General features: G+C 39.9%; 1 protein-coding gene across 1 annotated transcript in view; it reads left to right on the top strand.

The window, feature by feature from the left end:
- TMEM245 (transmembrane protein 245) overlaps positions 1 to 20,891 on the top strand; it is a gene marked incomplete at its 5' end in the record, with an annotated part of 88,325 nt that overhangs the window by 32,553 nt on the left and 34,881 nt on the right. The window contains 7 exons of the mRNA XM_045296534.1: positions 3,161 to 3,265; positions 6,496 to 6,578; positions 10,460 to 10,550; positions 10,876 to 10,974; positions 12,940 to 13,071; positions 18,565 to 18,687; positions 18,827 to 18,972. Coding sequence (XP_045152469.1) covers positions 3,161 to 3,265; positions 6,496 to 6,578; positions 10,460 to 10,550; positions 10,876 to 10,974; positions 12,940 to 13,071; positions 18,565 to 18,687; positions 18,827 to 18,972 — 779 coding nt within the window. The remainder of the gene's footprint in view (positions 1 to 3,160; positions 3,266 to 6,495; positions 6,579 to 10,459; positions 10,551 to 10,875; positions 10,975 to 12,939; positions 13,072 to 18,564; positions 18,688 to 18,826; positions 18,973 to 20,891) is intronic.

The following is a 20,891-nucleotide window of genomic DNA, read 5'->3' as shown; positions in this document are numbered from 1 at the left end:
CATGCTATTTGCTTAAGTTATCCCCTGAGCATGTGCTCCCTCAGCCTTTTAGCCTTATAAAACTATCCTGAAAGTTGTGTGGATATGTCTAGGAAGCCTCCTTCACTGTGTCTCCTATGTAGTTTTGTATATGTGGATGTATATGCAACACACAGATGAGTATAGACATATGAGCATGGCTTCAGAGACGTTATACATGTGTGAGCGTTTTCTCCCATAAGCTTGTCTGTGAGCATATATACACCCACATCTACCTATGTAATGACATACCTATTTTGATATTGTTGTTGCAAAATTGTATATATTATAGCCTTTACCAAAACTGCCTCTTTCTTTGTGTATTTCAGTATCTTTATTTACCCTGATCAAATTATGCTGACTTCACTGTCTTGCCTTTCCTTTCACCCAAAATAACAAGTGTTTACTTTCTAGAAAATGATCCCTTGTCCGTTCCTCTCCCATCCACCAAAGCACGTGGCTTTCTGTGTATGCATCTATTCTTGACTGTACATCATAATCAAACCATTCAATTCTGGTTTTTGTGACTGGCTTATTTTATTCAGCATAATGTCCTCCAGATTCATCTGTGCTGCGGATGCTTTTCAGACTTGGTTCTGGCTGCAGTTATGCATAATGCTGCAGTGAACATAGGTGTGCATGCAGCTATTGTTTCATCACCCTCACAGCTCTGGAGTGCACACTAGCAGTGGGATGGCGGAATTATAAGACATGTTGAGCTTTCGTGGAAGCGCCACGTCCTTTTCCAGGGGGTGGTACCCTTTTGAAATCCCTTTGTGCTCGAATGGTTCGTTCTCGCCCTCTCCCAGGCTTCATGCTCTTATGCTGTCTCCTGTCTCCGTCTGTTCTTTCACCGTATCTTAGCTGGCCGCAGTGTCAACATCAAATGTAATTTTAGCTTGTAAATTCTGTGTCTTAGAGGGTTTCCCCCTGAGTTTTAAATGAAACATTTAACTCTTCCTGTATCCCTTGAATATAAATTTTGATTTAGGTGACTCTTCGTGTACATTTCTATACCGTTGAGTGACAGGCAATGAAAGTGGTTCCTTTCTTGGTTTAAAATATAAGGTCCGGCTTTATATTGTTGATGTACAGAATGTGTTTGTAAATAGTCCATGCTTTCTTTCAGACTCAGATAGCTCTGCTTTCTTCAGAACATCATTTATTTTTAAGATGTTTATTTCAGAATCTAACTTTCTAAAAAGCACAGGCTCCCTGTTTTCAGACGGGAACTTGTGAATACACATCTGGGTGTACACCTGACAATATTTTGCGTATGATTTTTCACATGTGTTTAACTGGATGCCTGCCATGTGCATTGCACCCTACTGGGTTTCCCCGCTTTAAGAGGAATGCTGTGCTAGCCTTTTCCTTAGGCAGCGGTCTCGAGAACTCGGCCATCCAATCCGTTTCAGACAGTTTAGAGCTTACCTGCAAAGTATGACATCTGACCTTCCATATCTTAGAACCTGTTTTCACTTCTTTAATCTCTGCTTTGTCTTGGATGCTTTGGTAGCATGCGTTGAAGATTGACTCTTCTATGTGAAGCTGTAATTGTCAGGCTTAAAGGTGAACCTTAAAACTTTATATTCACTGTAGCATTAATCTCTTAATGACATTATCCTTAATGAAAGGGAAACGATGAAGGAAAAAGAAACGTAAAAGTCTAGAGTAGAAGATAAACACTCTAAAACTCTATGTTAGTTTCCTGAAATACTGTCTTCCATTTACTTAAAATAGTGAGTGATTTATGTTCACTAGAAGTTGATAGAATCAGAGTAGCATTATGATAATAATGAAGATTTTTAACTCAACACATTCCCTTTGGTTGTTTGACAGAGATTGGGATACAAGTATTATAAAATACTAAGTTTAATGTAGACTTTTAAAGTACTGTTCCCAAAGAGAGGAAAGGTACCCTAATATAATTTCTTAAATGTGCTGTTTAAGTAAACAGAAGTTAATTTTAGCGGTGGTAGTTTCAAATTTTTTCTTTGTACTTAGACGTTTTATTCACTGTTCGGAGAGCATCAGTCAGCTTAAATTTAATAAAAACTTCTCAGCGATGCTGCTGTTCATGTTGGGCTGGGGGTCTAATGGAGGGTGTCAGCAGTCATCAGTCTAATTCCTGTTAGTTTGGACAGGTTTAATGTTAGCTTTGCAATGGCAGGAATTCCAAGGCTATTGTATAGTCTGAAAATAAAAGCTTTTTAACATGTAGAATTTTAAATTTCATTTTGAAAAATGAGGGGAATTGTAGTCCATATGGGAGATCAAATAACATTTGGGAAGATCTTACTTTTAATTAATCATTAAGGAGTAACCATTAAAGTAATAATTACTCTTCCTTTACGGTTGTATGACCACCCCACCACTGCTATTGAGTCATTTTTGACTCATTTGTAAGACTTACTTTTTAAGAGAATAGAAATTTCAAGTTGAATATAAGATTTTCAAAAGTATTGTAATTTATTGTGAAATATTTCAATTATAAAAAAAATATAAAGAACACCATCTTGATAAAACATTACCAAAATAGTTAAAACTTATTTTTTATACCTCCCAACATCTATCCCCTAGCCCCTTCTAACCCTAAGTAGCTATTTTCCTGAATTTATATTTGTCATTCTCTTAACAGTAGCTTTTAATTACTATTTTATAACTACTCATAAAGTCAAAGGAGGAAATATTTTTGCATGGCATTCCTATTTTAATTTGTTCCTATTTTATTTATATAATTTAGGATATACCTGTATTATAAGAGTTATCTATGTTTAAATGTGATACTGCTTTTGCTAACTGACATTAAAATTTAATATTTCAGATCAACTAATGTAGTGTCATTATTTAGAATAGCTAACAGGTTGTAGGGTATAATTAGAAACACAAGTTTGCTACAATATGTAAATTCCAAAGTAAGCAAGGTCTGTGCTTATTGATTGTGCTTTCGTAGATAAGACAATAATGAACTTCAAATGATAATAGTAATTTTCTAAAGTTACTTACAACTCTCTCTGTTTTAATCTTATGCCATAGTTTGCTTTGCAATGCTCACTATCATTTGTCTTCATTATATCAATGTTTTTATTAAATTAAACTTTAAAGATAAGTAATTGCTTTTTTTTTTTTTACTTTTGTGCAGATGATCATCTGGTTGGAGAAGATGTTAGACAAAATAATTAGCATTTTCATCATATTTTTGTTAGTGATAGGAACCCTTCTTTTAGCCCTGCTCCTGACTGCAAAGGTAGAGTACAACAATTACTATCACCAATAATAATCTCTTAAATGTTAAAATTGTGAAAAGCTACAGAAGCTTCTTGGAAAATGTTACTTGGCTTTTCAACAGTATAACAGTTAATGTGCGTATGATTTATGTAGTATTCATCCCACCTTGCATTTACCTAGCCTGTTTGCTTTTCAGTATTCTATACGTGAGTTTTTATTTTATCTTCCACAAAATGCAGATGATGAAAATGAGATACCGAAGAACAGGTTACTTCTCCTTTCAATAGGGGAGCTGTGTTCTGGTTCCATGACTCGTAAGCCCGTCCGTGGGTTTAGCCTTTTTTGATTAGCTAGCTTATCTCTTGTCTTTGTGGTTTTTCCTGTGGCTCTTCTTTCATAGAATCTTTATTGTTTATCACCACTTCTTTTGTTGTTGTTGTGACTATACACAGGAAAAATACCCTAATTCAGCCTCTTGTACATGTACTACTCAGTGACGATGACATCACCTGCCAGGTGTGCTCCCAGTCTCACCCTTCTTTTCTCAGTTAACATATGTTCATTGTCCCCTAAGGTTCCTATAGAATCTTTCAGTTTGCTGTCGATCCACTATAAATAGTTAGCATTCTCAAGGCAGATATGTTTTTACTAGTTTAAGCTAAAGTACGTATTTTGGAGTTAAGATGACTTTAGGGGTAATTTTGGTTTAAGGATCACATGTTTAAATATTAAAAGGATAATAGTTTCAAAGAGTCATTCAACCATCATGCCTCCAGGACATCTTGAGTCCATGAAAATTTGAAATTCTGTTGTGCACTTTTCCCCTTTTGATCAGGATTCTTCTATAATAGTTTTGATAAAAATGTTCAGTAATGATAGCTAGGCACCCGCCAGTTCTGGTCTTGTGGCAAAGGAGGCAGTTTTTATGGAATTCTGTTCTGATGCTCCTCCTTTCTGTGTTGCTCAGGTGACTGAAAATCAATTTTTGTGCCTTAGATGACTGTTAGCAAGATTTTAAGACCCACTGTGCAGTAAACTAGCAGACAGAACAGAGGCCTTAAACAGGTGATGGGGCCATTACCTGGGATGTGAAACCATGACCTTAAATCTCCAAACCAAGAAACCAATTCCCTTATCAATAGGGTCTTTATTTATCTCTTCTCAGGTCCTTACTGTTTACATGTTCTGTTCCCCCTTATCTGAAATAATATCATGCTTCTTCAAAGCATAGCTATAATTTTACAGAACAGTGATAATGTCTCTTATAGTGCATCCTAATCTTACTTTTCTCTAAACTCCACTGAATTTGTAGAATGTATGTCATATTTTACCATGTTTTTAAGGAGTTATGTGCTTATATGGAATCACAAATTTGGAAATTCTTTATACAGTACTATAGAAATAAGTTAATATTTTAAAATCAATATTCAACAAATTAATCAATCTAATATATATTAGGTAGCAAAAGATTATTTTTTGTTTTGTGACCTCTGCATTTGGAAGTCAATCTCAGCTTCCATCCACTATATGATCTTCCTTCTAGTCCTGAGATTTTCTCCAATAAATCTTCGATTCTTTCTAGACTGTTCCTTCTCTCTCAACTCAATGGCAGTGAGTTTCAGTTTTGGTATAGTAGTAAAAAGTAAAGAAGAAATTGAACTTGATGTTTGAAAATCTTTCTCTAGAGAAAGGGTCAGTGCCAGATGACTTTACTGAATAATTTTATCAAACAGTTTTTAATGAAATAATGCTTTCCTATATAAGTTCTTTCAGAGAATAGTGGGAGTGTAACATATCCTGACTCATTTTATGGCACCAGTATTGACCAGATATCAAAATAAAAAACATGCAAGGAAAGGAAGCTGCAGACCAATTTTTCTCCAAGGACATAGATTTAAAAAGTCCCTTACAGATCATAAACAGATCCAGCAATACATAAAAGGACAATATACCATAACTCATTAAGTTTATTTCAGGAAAACAAGCTTGGTTTGACTCCCAGTTATCACTTCATGTAAGGTACATCAGGAATCCAATGACATCTATCCCATCACCCCATCGCTAGCACGGCGGTCTTGCTTAAGCTACCATCGTCTGTCACTTGAACTATTAGCTGATCTTACAGTTGCATCCTTTTCTGCATAGGGATGTTTTCAACACAACCAAAGGGATCCTTTGAAAGTTAGTCAGATTATGTCACTCTAAGCTGAAACCCTCAATGATTTTCTCAAAACGAAAGATTCCTTTCGAAGAGCCTTATGTGATTTGCCGGTTTGATTTGATTCTCTCCATGCTGTGTCTCACATCATTTTCTTTTCCCTTTCAAGCTGCAGGTTGTGTTTTGTGTTCTCTACGTTTCTGGGGCTAGATGGAATTTAAGTGGGTAGGATGATGCTCCGTGATGGTCACCTATGCCCTTGTTAGCATACCTAAACTCTGTGTGGTTCTGGCTTTTGTTTGTTGTATCACTTTCCCTGGTTTCTCTGCCATTTAGTCGATATCATTGTCATGCCCATTGAAAAGTTTCAATTTTTGCATTAGTTTCCTAATTCCATACAAGAGAGAACTTCTTGTTCATTTTCCTCGTTGGTCAATTTCCCTCCCATGGCAATTTCTCTTCTTCATAAAAGGGAAAAACATGGGCCAGTTACAGCTTTTGTCCTAATTTTACTTTTCTCCACCAGATTTGATGCTAGTATAACCTTCAGTAATTTGTCAGCTCACCTGCCTTTTGGATACAGGGGTTAATTGATTATGTTGTTTGGGGATTATTTGGACTAAATCCACCCCCATGCTCCTACTTATTTTGCAGCAGTAATGGGCAAGGCACATTCTAAGATGCAGTGTCACTTGCCTTTTTAAACTCAGAAACCACTTAGCTGCTTATTTGCATTACAAGTCTACAAGCTCATTATTGCCTCTGCTTTATCTATGCATGCATGTCTAAACTAATTATACATTGTGTTTATTGTAATACATGTGTACATACTTGTGTACATATGTATTTGTGTATTTTCCTTTAAGTATATAGCTGAGCTGCTGGAAGGCTGGGAGACGTAAAATACCTTTTATAGTGTGTATCATAGGCCATTATGTATAGCAACTGTTTCGTCTTTGAGTGTTAATAGATTAGAATTAAGATACAAAATTATTTGCGCCTAAGCACATTCTGATAATAGACTAGAAAGTAAACATTAAAACAAATTTTAATTGACATTCTCTCCCCTTATCCTTTTGTTCCTAAACCAGGTACATCAAGAGAGTGTACACATGATTGAAGTTACGAGTAGTTTGATTAATGAAACACTAGCAAATCACCCGGAGTGGGCAAAGTAAGTATGTTATTTTGAACAAAACTAAGATAGATGACCTAGGTGAGGATCTTATTTGAATGAAATGATGTTAATTGATGCAGCTACATCGGATGGTCGAGGTTGATGGACACTGTCGTTTTCACAGAGGAATGCTCTGTAATGCTGAGCTGGGGCGGGAGTGCCTAAGATTTGGGGAGCAATTTATGGTAAATGGTAATCTTGTATAGGATTTACATTTTGTCAAACATGATTGTAATTTACCAAATAATCTCACCTGTATTATGTTGTTTGTTTCCAACAGGGACTGAAGGTAGGATAGAGAATTTGAAATGATCTGGGAATAAAGAGGCTGCACTATTGCCCAGAGCTTCTGACCAATTGAGGAGACTTTATAACTTGTAGATATTCAACTTTTGTATAAACATTGACATATTCTCAAACTGTGTTATCGATGTGTTAGCCAGTTATGACCCAGGACCAAATCTAGCCCCTGGATTTTCTAAAGAAGGTTTTGTTATAACATAGTCATGCCCGTCCATCTATTTTCTGTGGCTGCTTTGGAGTCACAAAAGCCCATTGAATACTTGTAAACTACATCATGTTTCATAAAGCAGTAGTGTTTATTAGCAGGCCCTTTCCAAGGGGAAACATGTTTGCAAATCCATGTTTTAAAACATCTCTTACCGTACTTGTTAATTTGGCTTCTCTTAGAGGAGTTTTATATCTTTGTGAGGAATGTTTAAAAGAGCTTTGTTGTTCACATAATTGAACTTGGTGACAAATTGCATGGCCTACTTTTTATTCTAAGGTAGTCACTGCTTAAGAAGTTGACATTTAATTTGGTTTTGCATCCTCTTTAACTATATAAAACTTGGGTAGGATATTTCCACACTTGAACATGGCTTAAAACCATATTTAAATGTTCTTAGAAGAGGAAAAGATTGACAAGGGTGCATGGTAGGAACTTTTGAGACAAGTTTGAAGTCTGTAGAGTAAACCAGGTGAGAAATGATAAAGACCTGAACTAGGAACAATTGCAAGGAGGATGACAGGGGACAGTTTTATACGCTCTTGAGATTCATTAAAGAATAACTGGTTATTGGAAGAAGAAATCTAGTATAAACCCCTGAGCTTCTATCATTAGAAATTAGTGATAATACAGACTCGGCAAGATAGAAAATAGAAGAAAATCTGTTTACTTACTTTTCCCCTGTTGAGTTTAAAGCTTCTGATGGGTGTGTCCTGGTGTAGTGGTTATATGCTGTGCTGCTACTGCCAGGTCAGGTGATTGAAACCACTAACCACTCTGGGGGGGAAAGGTGAGGCTTTCCACTTTTGTGAAGATTTGTAGTCTCAGAAACAAACCCACAGGGGCAGTTCTCTCGCCTGTGGTTTACTGTGAGGGGAAATGTACTCGATGGCTGTTAGTTTGATGAACTGGTTACTTTTAAAATTGTAAACCGTGATTTATTTCACATTTCACTTTTTAGTTTATACAAAATGTCCTTACTCCCAATTAGTCTAAGACCATTACTTTCCTAAGCTCCATCCCTTATCTGTCAGGGTGCTTAGCTTTCTCTTTATGATTGTCTGACACACGCAAGCACAGCACAAGCAAGTTACTCATTCTGCTTTGATGTGAAAATGACAACAACTACATAAGGCTGCTGTGAGTTGGTATTGTACATTTTACTTGATTGACCAACTTACCAGGAAAAGTGTGCTTAAGGGCTGTATCTTTTCACCACACTCAGTCCATCTGTGTGCTGAGCAAGTCATCAGAGCAGCTGGATTATATGAACAAGGTAGCCTACACAGGGCTGCCTCTCACTTTAGACTAGATCGGGACATGTACACAGGTACAGATAAGAGCTCATGACACATGGAATCCAGAAACAGAAAGGGGAATAGCCATACCAGAAGCGTAGGGGGAAGATGAGGTTAGGAGGGGAGGAAGGGGGGACTGATCGCAATGATTGACCATAACCACACATAACCCTCCAGGGGGAAGAATAACAGAAACCATAGGGGAAGGGAGACAGCGGTCAGTGTAAAATATGCAAATCATAGTAATTTATAATTTATCAAGGGGTATCATGAGGGTAGGGGCAGGGGAGGGAAAAAAGAGGAACTGATACCAAAGGCTCAATAGAAAGTAAATGTTTAGAAAAGAATGATGGCAACACACGTACAAATATGCATGACACAGGTGATGTGTAGATTGTTGTGAGTTGTAAGAGCCCCCAGTAAAATTATCTTTGAAAAACATAAAGCAGCTTCAGGAGTGGAGAAGCTTAATGACCCTCTGCAATCTGAAGATGTTGAAGCAGTTGCTGATGGAGATCAAGAATTGCAGCTTTCAGTATGATTGTGACTGAGTGTAAAAGAGACCAGAATCCTTAACAGTGGACCTCACAGCTCCATGCTAAGTGGAGAAAGGTCGACGTGGTCAAGGACTTCGTCTTGCTTGGATCCATAATCAGTGCTCATGGAAGCAATAGTCCAGCATTGGCTAAATCTGCTGCATTAAACCTCTTCAAACTGTTGAAAAGCAAGCAGGTTACTTTGAGGACTAAGGTACTTTCATTTACTGAAATGCATATGAAAGTTGGATATAGAATAAAGAAGACCGAAGAAGAATCACATTGAATGATGGTGCTGGTGAAAGTTCATGGACTGCCAACAGAACAAACAGATCTGTCATAGAAGAGTACAGCCAGACCGCTCCTGGCGGGCAAGGTGGCAAGACTTTGGCTCACGCCCTTTGGACGTGTTACCAGGAGAGACCAGCCCTTGGAGAACGATAGCAGCATGCTTGGTAAAGGAAAGGGACAGTGAACAAGAGGAAAGCCCTTGAGAAGACTGATGGACACCGTGGCTGCGACAGTGGGCTCAAACATCCGCACAACCGTGAGGCTGCTGCGGGGCCAGCAGCGTTCGTTCTTTTGTACATAAATAGAAACGGACTCGACAGTACTTACCAACATTGATGTACTAGCTGGCGGCCTTTCTTTCTCCAGCTCTGCCGCATGTTTCTTATTTAGGGCTCAGGAAAAGGATGCATTGCTATTTGCCAGGGCCTTTTGGCATTCTTGAATATTTGAAATCAGAACTTTTACATTTGTGAATGTTTAAGAATGTTTTCTCTTTTGAAAGCACTCAGCAAATGTAAAGGATTACTTATTAAGGCGCATTAAGTAGACGGCTTAGTTTACAGAAAAATGGTGAGGCTTATTTTTACTGGATATGGAATATACTTGTAGGGTATATGCCATGTAGAGTTGTAACTCAGCTCAGGAACTCCCTACATCTTAAAGAAATGGATCATTGGAGAAATGAAAACAATTATTCATTCTCTTCATTTTGTGACTGCTTCTACAGTTTCCCACAATTTTAGAATAATGCTTCACTTACTTTTTAGCGTTCACCAGAAACACTTGTGGGAATTGTTAGGTACAGATTGCTGCTGCTTCCCAGCCTCCAAAGTTTCTCATTCAGTCGACCTGGTTTAGCGACCCACCCCACCCCAAGTTTGCATATTTAACAGATTCTCAGTTATTCTGCTGCTGCTGAATCATTGATCAGTCGCTTTGGAATGCCTGTCCCAGGCCCTTGCTCCCTTAATAAAAGAGATGAGGCACATGACCCAGGAAGTGTATGGCCAGAGAAACTGGGCAGAACAGATGGAAGGGAGGGTTGAAAGGAATGTGGCTCTCGAGGCGAAGGAAAGCTTGAGGGCCCCGTGTTAGAATTGCGCCGGTACATCTGGGTGTGTTTCCTTCATACTGGTGTTTCATTGTCCGATCAATGATGTGGTATCAATTGTTTAAGTACTTTAAGTTCAAAGGGTTGCTGGTGCAGTGCGGTAAATGTGTACTTTGTTCTTTATTTTAAATCAGCTGGCTTCCTGAGGCTCAGGTAGTCCAAAGAGCCCTCAATTCTGCAGCTAACAACGTGTATCAGTATGGCCGAGAATGGATAACACACAAGGTAGGGGGAGAAGCTCTCTCTGTGGCTTTCTCTTGGCAGGGCATTCATTGCTCGGGACTGTCTTTGATAGAGCTTAAATGAATATTTTGCATCAGAACCATTTAATATTTCTAAGATGAGGACTAAGGAGTGGACATTTACTGGGAATGGTGAGGATTAGAGGTTAAGGGAAAAACAATTCCAACAGTGTAGCACGACTAGAAGCAATTTAGTAGCATGAAACACTTAAGTTTGTTTGGGGCAGATTTGAAGATCCCAGCATATAATTCATTATACTAGATTGTGCATAAGATATTAAACTAGATTATGTCTGTATTTCTTCCAGCTTCATAAAATTTTAGGAGATAAGGTGAACAATACTGCTGTAATTGAAAAACAAGTGTTAGAACTTTGGGACAGACTCTACCACTCTTGGTTTGTAAAGGTGAGTTACTTTAGCAAAGGATTTCCATTTCCAACCCACAGAGTCCTTTTACTGTGTAGACTCGTCAGCTGCACAGGATTGCATTTTTACAGAGATTGCACGTATTGAAAGATTCTAAAGAGCAAGATCTTAAACCTCATCAGGTCCCGGAAAGTCAGCTTTAGTTGGTGTTTAGTCTCCATGGCAGCATCCTTCTTCCCCATCTGGATGGGTCTCTATTCTTTCTTCTGCACATTATCCCCAACACCTCTTCCTTTAGACCAGCTCTGTGCAGTAGACTCGAATACAAGCCACATATGTAATTTTTAATTTTTATAGTATTCACTTAAAAGTAAAAGACATAAGCAGATGAATTTTTAAAATATATTTTACTTATGTCTCAATGCCTCAAATATTATTTCATATTGGTATCTACATATAGCCTCCTCCCTGGGGGACGGACAACAGAAAAATGGGTGAGGGGAGATGTCGGACGGTGCAAGATATGACAAAACAATAATTTATAAATTAGGGTTAATGAGGGAGTGGGGAGCCGGGAGGGAGGGGTAAAATGAGCTGATGCCAGGGGCTTAAGTGGAGAGCGAATGTTTTGAGAGTGATGAGGGCAATGAATGTACAATTGTGCTTTACACAATTGATGTATGTATGGATTGTGATTAGAGTTGTATGAGCCTGTAATAAAATGAGTAAAAAAAATATTACTTCATATTATGAAATCAGTAGACAAAAATGAGTTAATGTGTACAAGATTTTTTCCTGATAAAAATTTGATGTATGTTTTATACTGGCTGAACATCCAGTTTTTAGCTGGTTACAGTTTAAGTGGTTAGTGAGTACTGTTTGGAATAACACAGCTCTAGATAGTGGGAACTTTTCTCATCTTGAGGAAACGAAGAGAGTTCCAGAAGCTTAGACATCTGTCTGAGTTATCTAGTGCTGCAGTAACGAAAGCCCCTCCCTTAAATAGATGGCTTTATCAAATGGAAACTTGTTTTCTCACAGTGTAGGAGGCTAGAAGCCAGAATTCAGGGTGCTGGCTCTACGGGGAGGCTTCTCGGCTCTCTGCATGGCGTCATGGAGGTGAATGCCACTGCTGAGTTCTCAAAAGTGGGAGAATAGGCTTAGGTGGAGAGCAAATGTTTTGAGAATGATGAGGGCAATGAATGTACCAATGTGCTTTACACGATTGATGTATGTATGGATTGTGATAAGAGTTGTATGAGCCCCGAATAAAACGATAAAAAAAAGTGGGAGAATAGAAACACATGCAAAGATGTTAGGTCTTTACCTGTATTTCCACACTAGCCCCACTTCATTTAGTCACATCTCAAATTTAGTTTTCCCTGCATTTCTGCCATTAGAATATGCTTCCAGAGAAACATAAATCAGATTTTCCCCTGTATTTTAAAAAAAATTTTACACTTTAAAATCTAATCTTAAATAAAAATTTAAAATAATTTTAAAGTGTGCTCACTTTGCCTTATGTGAAGATGATTATTGGAAAAGGAGGAACATAGGGGAAAAGTGGGAGACCAATCCCAAAAGTGGGAGAGACAAACGACGGCAGCACACGTTGTTCATAGACGCTTCTGTCAAGGAATAATGTGTGCTTGCTCACAGCGGTACTTCGGAGGTCAGCATTTGAGTAGGCTCACACCTGGTACCAGAACGTAAACTGCAAAGTGTTATATTAGGGAGGGTTCTTCTGTGCTTTATTCAGATAATGCAGTTTCTCACTTTGAAGTTCTCTAAAGTGCTTACAGTGGACCTGCCCCATAGCGTTAGGATTCCTGAGGCTGTTGGGGGACAGACACATCTTTCAACTGCGGAGCAGCTGGGGAGGGGGGCGGGGTCCAGTCATCCCTAAACCACTGCACCGCACTACCCGGGCTTCTCAGGGCATTCGCCCTCTTTATTTTTTAAGTTAAGATGGACATTTTGTATTTTGAGCTGTTTATTCCACAGAATGTGACACACTCCGGGAGGCACAAAGGACACAAGATGCACATAAGTCGTCAGAACAGCTGGCTGGGAGACATCCTCGACTGGCAGGACATCGCTTCCTTTGTTCACGAGAACATCGAGACCTTTCTTTCGGCAAGTAATAGTATTCTGGTTAAATTGAACGTACAAATAAAAGCTACTTCTCAGTTTTACTTAGGTAAGTAGACGCCTTGACTGCCCTGCTGGTAATGTCAGAGCGTGCACAGTTCTGAGAGCCCTCCCTGCACCAGAAAGGTGGCCCAAAGCCAGAGGTGCCTCGTGCATCCACTCTGATGGGCCCTTTGTGGGCGGACTATTCCCGAGACGCTGCATCACGAAGCCCAGGCACAGTGATGTGGTTCTCAGGTAGGTGTTCCAGCCCCGCCTCCACCTTGCTAGGCTTCTGTAAAGAGGCAACTGCTTTTTGCCTGGACACGGCGCAGGAGTGAGGAAAAGTGTGTCCGTGGCTCCAGTTACATTAGAGGGAGACTGCATTTTTAAAGACTTCATTTGTTAACTTCCCAACTACCCTGCTACTTGAGATCCACACCACCCCCTGCCCTGACTTCTGTTATAAAAGAAGGCTGCCAAGAAGAGCTTGCAGCATTGCTAGGGTTTCACTGTGCCTTTTGATACCTACACAGTGCACTTTATGAGGGACCTTAGCACGTAGTTTCCACAGATAAGAGAAGACTTTTCTCGTAGATAAACATGTGACTTTTCCTCAAGGTAACAGTTGATGCTTGTCATGCTAGATTTGCTTACATTTTAAAATTCTTTATCATAAATGGCAGCGCCTCATTCCATGCTTCCCAGCCCATTCTTTTTCTCAGAAGGAAATGTCAATTAAAAAAAAATGTTTTCCCCTCTCTGGATATTGACTTCTGAATTCCTACAATATGTTTATACTGCTTTGTTATTTTTGTAGTTTTCGACGTTATCTTCTAGCTTCCTAGTATGGAAAATAAAGACCAGGATGTGACTTTATGATGTGACCCTCAATGCTTTCTTAGAACTCCCTTGGGAATTGTCCTCGGAATAGCGTCTGGCAGTGAGAGTGTGGTGGAGTTTGTGCCTCTACCCCCTCCTCCCTCTCGAACTCCTCTCGTCAGCTCCTTTACCTAATAGAGTGTGGCATGCAGACTAGATTTTTGTGTCTCTCAGCTGTAAGAATACTTTTATATTGTGTATGTTTGTCATTTCTTCTGTATTCTCTATATTAGAAGTCCACAGTCATGTTTGAGAACTTTGAAGTGCTTTTGTTTATATGGCCATATCTAGTGATATTTATCCTATTGACAGTTAAAATTAAGAACTTTAAAAAATATCACATCAGTTACAAATATTTTGTTAAGGAACATATTTTCATGTATGAAAAATAACTTTTCTGAAAGTGAAAAAGGCTTAGCTCGATGAGTCATTTTCCTTTGTTATATTGTTCTTAGGTGCTTCTAAGTTGTTTCTGACTGACAGTGACGCTGTTTCCAACAGAGTAGGACATTGCCCAGTCCCATGCTGGCTGTCCCAGAGCCCATTGGTGTAGCCACCGTGGAGCCTCTCCTTTTCGAAGGCCTTCTTTTTCATGGATGCCTTGCTCCAGAAGCCTGTCCCATTTGGTAACATGCTCAAAGCACATGAGGTGAAGTCTTGGCAGCCTTACTTTGAAGGAACATTCTGGCTATTCTTCTTCCAGCATAGGTTTACTCGGCCATCTGGCAGTCCGTGGTGTATTCAGAACGCTTCACGAACACCGTGACGCAAAGGCACCAGTTCTTATTGTAGTCTTCTTTTTTCATTGTCCATCTCTTTCACCTATATGAGATCATTGACAATACCACAGTTTAGTGTAAGACCCTTGTCCTCAGAGGGACCGCTTTGTTTTTAGCCCATTGGGTTAAGTTGTTTGGTTTCTGAATGGCTGCTTCCCTGAGTGTTTATTACGGGTACAAGTAAAATGAAATCCTTGACAACTTCAGTAGTTTCTGCATTTTTCAGGAGGTTGCACACTGGTCCAGGTGTGAGGAATTTTGTTTTCTTTGTCTTGAGTTGGAATCCATACTGAAGGCTGTAGTCTCGGGTTTTTATCAGCAAGTGCTTCAAGTCCTTTTCACTGTACCAAGCAAGGTTGTGTCTTGTGCATATTGTAGGTTGTCAATGAGTCTTTTCAAAATAGGGACACATTCTTCTTTATATAATCTCAGGGGTTTAGCGTGGCACATAGGTGGATAAGTATGGTGAAATAATATAACTTTGACACACATGGTTCCTAATATTAAGTCACTTAGCATCCCCGCGTCCTGTTTGAATGACGGCTTCTGGTCTTGTATTCACATTGTTCAAGAGCAAAAATTAAGCATTCTCGAATTCCCGTTTTCACCTATGTTATCCATACTTTCTAATATATTTGCACAAATCTGTTTGATGTTAATTCTCCTATCTGCCAGTATATACAGCATTTTGGAACATACTGTTTTGGCTGAAGTATATGAAGAAACTTGGCCTCATAGTTATATAGTTGGATAAAGGGGTAGTCTTTTCAATTACTGTGGCTGCTCTTCTTTGATCCCCAAACAAAAACAAAACCAAATTCACTGCCATCAGGTCAGTTCCGACGCACGGAAACCTGGGGGATGGAGAATGCCCCTTCCGGTTTCTGAGACTTTCAATCTTTATGGGGACGGACAGCCGCGTCTTGCTCTCGCTCCTCTTTGGTTCTGCACCAAACTCACAAGTTACTTCCTACGGGTTAGTTCCAATGGGAAGTTTTGAAACCATATCAATGAGCCCCTCGTAATCCTTTTTATTTAAATCCATTGGTCCGTTGTCACTAAGAATGAACCTTTTATCCTTGCATGTTTTGCGATTGCACTGGTTGTTGGAAATATTGATTCACGCACTGATTTTTGTACATCTTCTAAATACTGCTGCATTTTTCTCTACAGTTTTTAAAAAGTCACATTCTTTAATATTATCACCTACCTTAACAGAATAACTTTTTTTAAATATTAGGGAACTAGCAAGGCTATAGTGATAAATGTAGATTTTCAAAACTTCAAATTTTTTTTATCTTGAAAGCTCAAATTCTATTATTGACAACAACATATACTAGTAGTCATTTCCCAAAAAACAAAAGAAAAATCAAATCAAACCTACCGCTCTCCTTGACATCCTCCCCGTGCTGAGGCTGCCACCATGGAGCCGATGAAGGACACACTGGGCTAAGGTTTTCTGCTCTCGACTTGGGATAATTTTGTCTGCACAGTTCTAGTTTCTAGAGTTTCGGGTGCTTTGTAACTGGTGTTGGGAGACCCGGGGTCACATATATACTCCGTGTGTTTGGTGAACATCCAAAAGATTGCCAGCTTGAGGTCACTTAGAGATGCTGAGGAAGAAAGGTCTGGCGACCTGCTTCTGAAGCGTCAGCCATTGAAAGCCTCACAGAGCACAGTTCTTCTCTGAGACACGTGGGGTTGGCGTGAATCAGAATGGACTCCGTGGCACCCAGAAGTGGGGTTATTGCGTCCGGTGTTACTAACATTCTCCTCTTAAACTTGGGCATATCAATGGCTAACGTTAAACAAATGCCCTTGTCATTGTGTTCTCCAAAACCATTCTCCTTGCGGATCCACGAAAGAGTACTTTATTATTGTTGTAGGCTATCGGTCTATAATGAATACATTCAGTTGAATTTTTTTTAAAAAAGAGTTAGGACCTTTTCTTTATCAATATGACCCAGAAACGATTTTAAATATTTTTGGGTAAAAATTCCAAAACAACTGAAACCCCTGAAAGAATGATTGTCAAAGTCAAAATGAGGCCATTGTTGGCTTCTTTCTGGAAATCAATGGCATTGTTCATTCAGTCTTTCTTCTGCTAGGTCAAATGGTCAGTCATGCATATTTTTGTAGGCATTCTGAAGCAGTTTCATGATTTTATATAAGAAGTTTTTATAAATGGAACCAGCCTGCAAAAATTCTCTTATGAAGACCGAGCTGAGGTTTGCAAGAAATGTTGAGAGCAACAAAATATGCCTTTATAAGTGATATATTTGAGGTAGGAAAGGAATGGATAGGCCTTTCTTTATTAGAACAGATGGTTTAACTTGACCATGTGACAGAAAATAGGACTGCTGTTTTGGAAAGGACACTGAAATGAGCATTAGTCATTACGAGTTCTGCTCAGAGTCCTGGTTTTGTTCAATCATTCCATGCCCTTGGGAAGAGTTTAGAGGTCCCCGAGCCTATATTTGTGTATCTGCAGAGAAGATCCGTCTGCATTCCTTCCCTCGGTGCTGCCATGAAGCTTTGGAACCATTGTGAAAACTGTAATGAAAAGTGTTTTGTCTGATGATTTTGTTTTCATGTTTTTCTATTAGAGGAGTGAATGTCAATTTTGGAAAAAAGAACAGGTATTATAAGGGAATTAATGAAGAGAACACGCATGCAGGTGTGTTATTGCTATTGGACCTCCTCTTACAGTAGTATTTAATGAGTAGTAATAACTTCCTTCTATCCTACTCTCTATTTGAGTTTGTAGGTAATTGAACAACTGTGAATTTGGTGGGTCTAAGAAAACTCACTGCCATCGAGTTGATGCTGACGCATAGCTACCCATAGGAGAGGGTAGAACTGCCCTGGGAGTTTCTGTACTGCTGACCTACAGTCAGCAGCCTAACTCCTGACTACTACACCACCAGGGCTCCTGGTAGGTCTAAGATAAGTCTTACTATAAGGGTCATTGCCTACTTCAGGAAGATTTTTAAGTGCAGAACTCAACCCTTGAGCCTCCCTGTTTAGTACGTTGGCTGTGTTTGTGTAGCTTTGTTTCTCAGGAACCCAGGACAAAGCCAAGTGATTTGGGTATGACATGGAAGTGAGGCTCTTTGTGTGGGTGGTGACAAATCTGAAGGTGGAAGGGGACCAGTGAAGACATACCAGAATTCTGAATGTCAAACTGAAGGTCGAATAAGGAGAAAAGTACTCAGGAGCTTCTGAGCTTGCTGTAGCTGTAGCATTCTGGCGTATTTTTCTCTAGGCAATTGTTTTTATCCACGCCATTTTCTTAGACAGTTAGAACCATCCTCTGTGTGATTTTTTTTTTTGCCTTCTAATTTTTAAACCTGGTGTATTACATGTGCTTTTCTTTCTTACAGAGACATGTTTCTAATGAATGCTTGGTATTCACTTAGGAGCTTTAGTGGCATAGTGGTTCAGTACTTGGCTGCTAACTGGAGGTTCAGTGGTTCGAATCAACCAAATGCTCTGCGAGAGGAAGATTGGCAGTCTGCTTCCACAAAGGTTATAGCTTTAAAAACTCTGGGGGACAGTTCTTCTCTGGGTCCCGGCCATGAGTCAGAATCAACTATAGAGCAGTGCGTTTGGTGGTTTTTGTTTTTATTTTTAAAAATTACTTGGAGTGGATTTAGCATAATTTACTTAAACATTTTGCTACTGCTGAACATCTACATGTTCTCAGTGTTTTTTCATTTTATATTCAGTGCTTGTGTTGCAACTCAATGGTCCTAGAAACTAGGTTAAAAGCACAGTGGATCATCCTGGAATGTTTTCGTAAGGTTCACTTCTGATAACTGGCTGCCCTCCTCTCTAGATCTTAGAGTCTCTGTGGATTGTGATGAGCCGGAACGTGAGCCTGCTCTTCACCACGGTCACTACACTCCTGACCATTCTCTTCTACAGTGGGACTGCCCTGCTCAACTTCGTCCTGTCTCTGGTACGTGCATCCGCTGAGTCCGCATCACTTTCCCTTCAGCACTGAAATATGTTCTCGGCTTCGTTTTCTTTTAGGGAAGTTAATCTTCCTCTAGTCCCCAAATGTGATTACTTAGGAGATGCTGTCCTTTGTTTTGCAGATAATTTTCCTGACCACCCTATTTTATCTATTAAGTTCCAGTGATGAGTACTACAAGCCGGTGAAGTGGGTGATAAGCCTGACCCCATTATCTCAGCCAGGTCCTTCTTCTAATATTATTGGCCAGTCTGTGGAAGAAGCTATCAGGTAAGGAACAAGACTCAGTATATTGTTCATATTTCCTTCAGGTACTGCTTTACATGAGATGCCTGCTCGTTTGGTGTGTTGAGCTTCCAGTAACACTTAGAGCTAAACATGTGAAAACCAAACCCACTGCTGCCAAGTTGATCCCCACTCCCAGGCACCCTGTGTAGGGGCTGATATTGTCAGGAGCAGAAAGTCTCATCTTATTCTTGCGTCATGCCAGGTGGGTTTGAACCACCGACTTTGCAATTAGTAGCCCAGTGTCTTAAGTCACACTGCCACCAGGACTAGTGAAGGACATTGATATTTTTAAGCTCATTTACAATAGAATGATTTTTTGTTCTTTGATGTCTGATCCCTGATCCCTTTGACACCTCATGATCACACAAGCTGGTGTGCTTCTTCCATGTGGGCTTTGTTGCCTCTCAGCTAGATGGCTGCTTGTTTATCTTCAAGACCTTTAAGACCCCAGATGCTATATCTTTTAATAGCCGGACACCATCAGCTTTCGTCACCACATTTGCTTATGCACCTGCTTTGTCTTCAGCGATTGTGTTGGGAAGGTGAGCATCATGGAATGCCAGTTTAATAGAACAAAGTGTTCTTGCATTGAGGGAGTACTTGAGTAGAGGCCCAATGTCCATCTGCTACTTTAATACGAAATCTATCAATATATGCATATAGATCTATTTCCCCGTCATCATATATGTAAATATATTTACATATGTACATGCCTATATTTAGACCTCTGTAAATGCCCTTTGCCTCCTAGTTCTTTCCTCTGTTTCCTTTTACTTTCCTCTTATCCCACTATCATGCTCAGCCTTCATTTGGGGTTTCAGTAATTCCTCTTGGTTACATTGCCCTTGATCAAACCCTACCAGGCCTCTTATACCCTCCTCACCATCGATTTTGGATCACTTGTTGTTCCCTTGTCCCTGGGTTTGTTAACACCACTTACTTTTACCCCTGCCCCTCTCCCATGACACTTGCCCTCCCCTGAACCATCAGTCCAGTTGTTTTCTCTTTCAGATTGTTTAGCCCGCCTATCTTATCTAGATAGACCTGCAGAGATAATAATATGCACACAAACAAGGCAGAGCAAAACAAAGCAAGATAAGAAAACAAAACAACAATAACCAAAAAAACGACACAAAAAAGGAAAGCCTGTAAATAGTTCAAGGTCTGTTTGTTGACCCTTAGGAGTGTTCTCTGGTTGAGTCTGATGGGGTGCCACAGTTCATTTGGCCCCAGAGTTCATTTTTGGTATTACGTTGGGAATTGCTTGCTCTGATCCCCTTGCTGTTCTGTTGCCCGCCCTTAGTGTTTTGCCTCAGTGTGGTGGGGTCAGATCGGGCACAATTCCTGCACTGTGTTTCCAGTGTTGTCCCTTGTAGGGGTACGGTTCAGTGAAGGCTGTCATGTCTCATAGTGGGACCGGCCGTATGTTCATCTCAGCATTGGCTGCTCTGAGCGGGGATATCGTCCTCAGGGCTTGGTGGGCTAGGATGTGTGCTCCACTCTTTCTTTCTCTCCCTTCATTTGCTCCTGTGCACTCTGATGAGACAAGTCCCTGTCCCTGAGCTGCAGCTTCAGTGCTGTCATCTGAAGTAAATTCTTCTGGGGGGAGAGGGGGTGGCTGTCCACGTGGTTGGGATTGGAGTCGGACCCTCAGACCACTCTGTTGGTTGCCTGCTTCATGCCGGTATGCTGCACTCACATCTTGGAGCACTGGCTTAAAGTCTGGTCCGTCTTTCCCTGTGGAGATATAAACAACAGCCTTCCTTTGGGTGGGTTATTGCCCTGTTCCTCCACCGCCCATGTCTCTTTTTTTTCTTTTCTTTTTTTCCCCTTTCCCTCTCCTTTTTAGTTGGCTACCATATGTATCCCTGGATTTGGTCTGGCCCCTGCCATACTACCTG

This window comes from Echinops telfairi, unplaced genomic scaffold, assembly GCF_000313985.2.
Source record: "Echinops telfairi isolate 266 unplaced genomic scaffold, ASM31398v2 ScPeMD7_7410;HRSCAF=8448, whole genome shotgun sequence".
In the NCBI taxonomy this organism is placed as follows: Eukaryota; Metazoa; Chordata; class Mammalia; order Afrosoricida; family Tenrecidae; genus Echinops; species Echinops telfairi.
The sequence above is the reverse complement of the archived record's forward strand: the minus strand, read 5'-3'. Positions and strand labels throughout refer to the sequence as shown.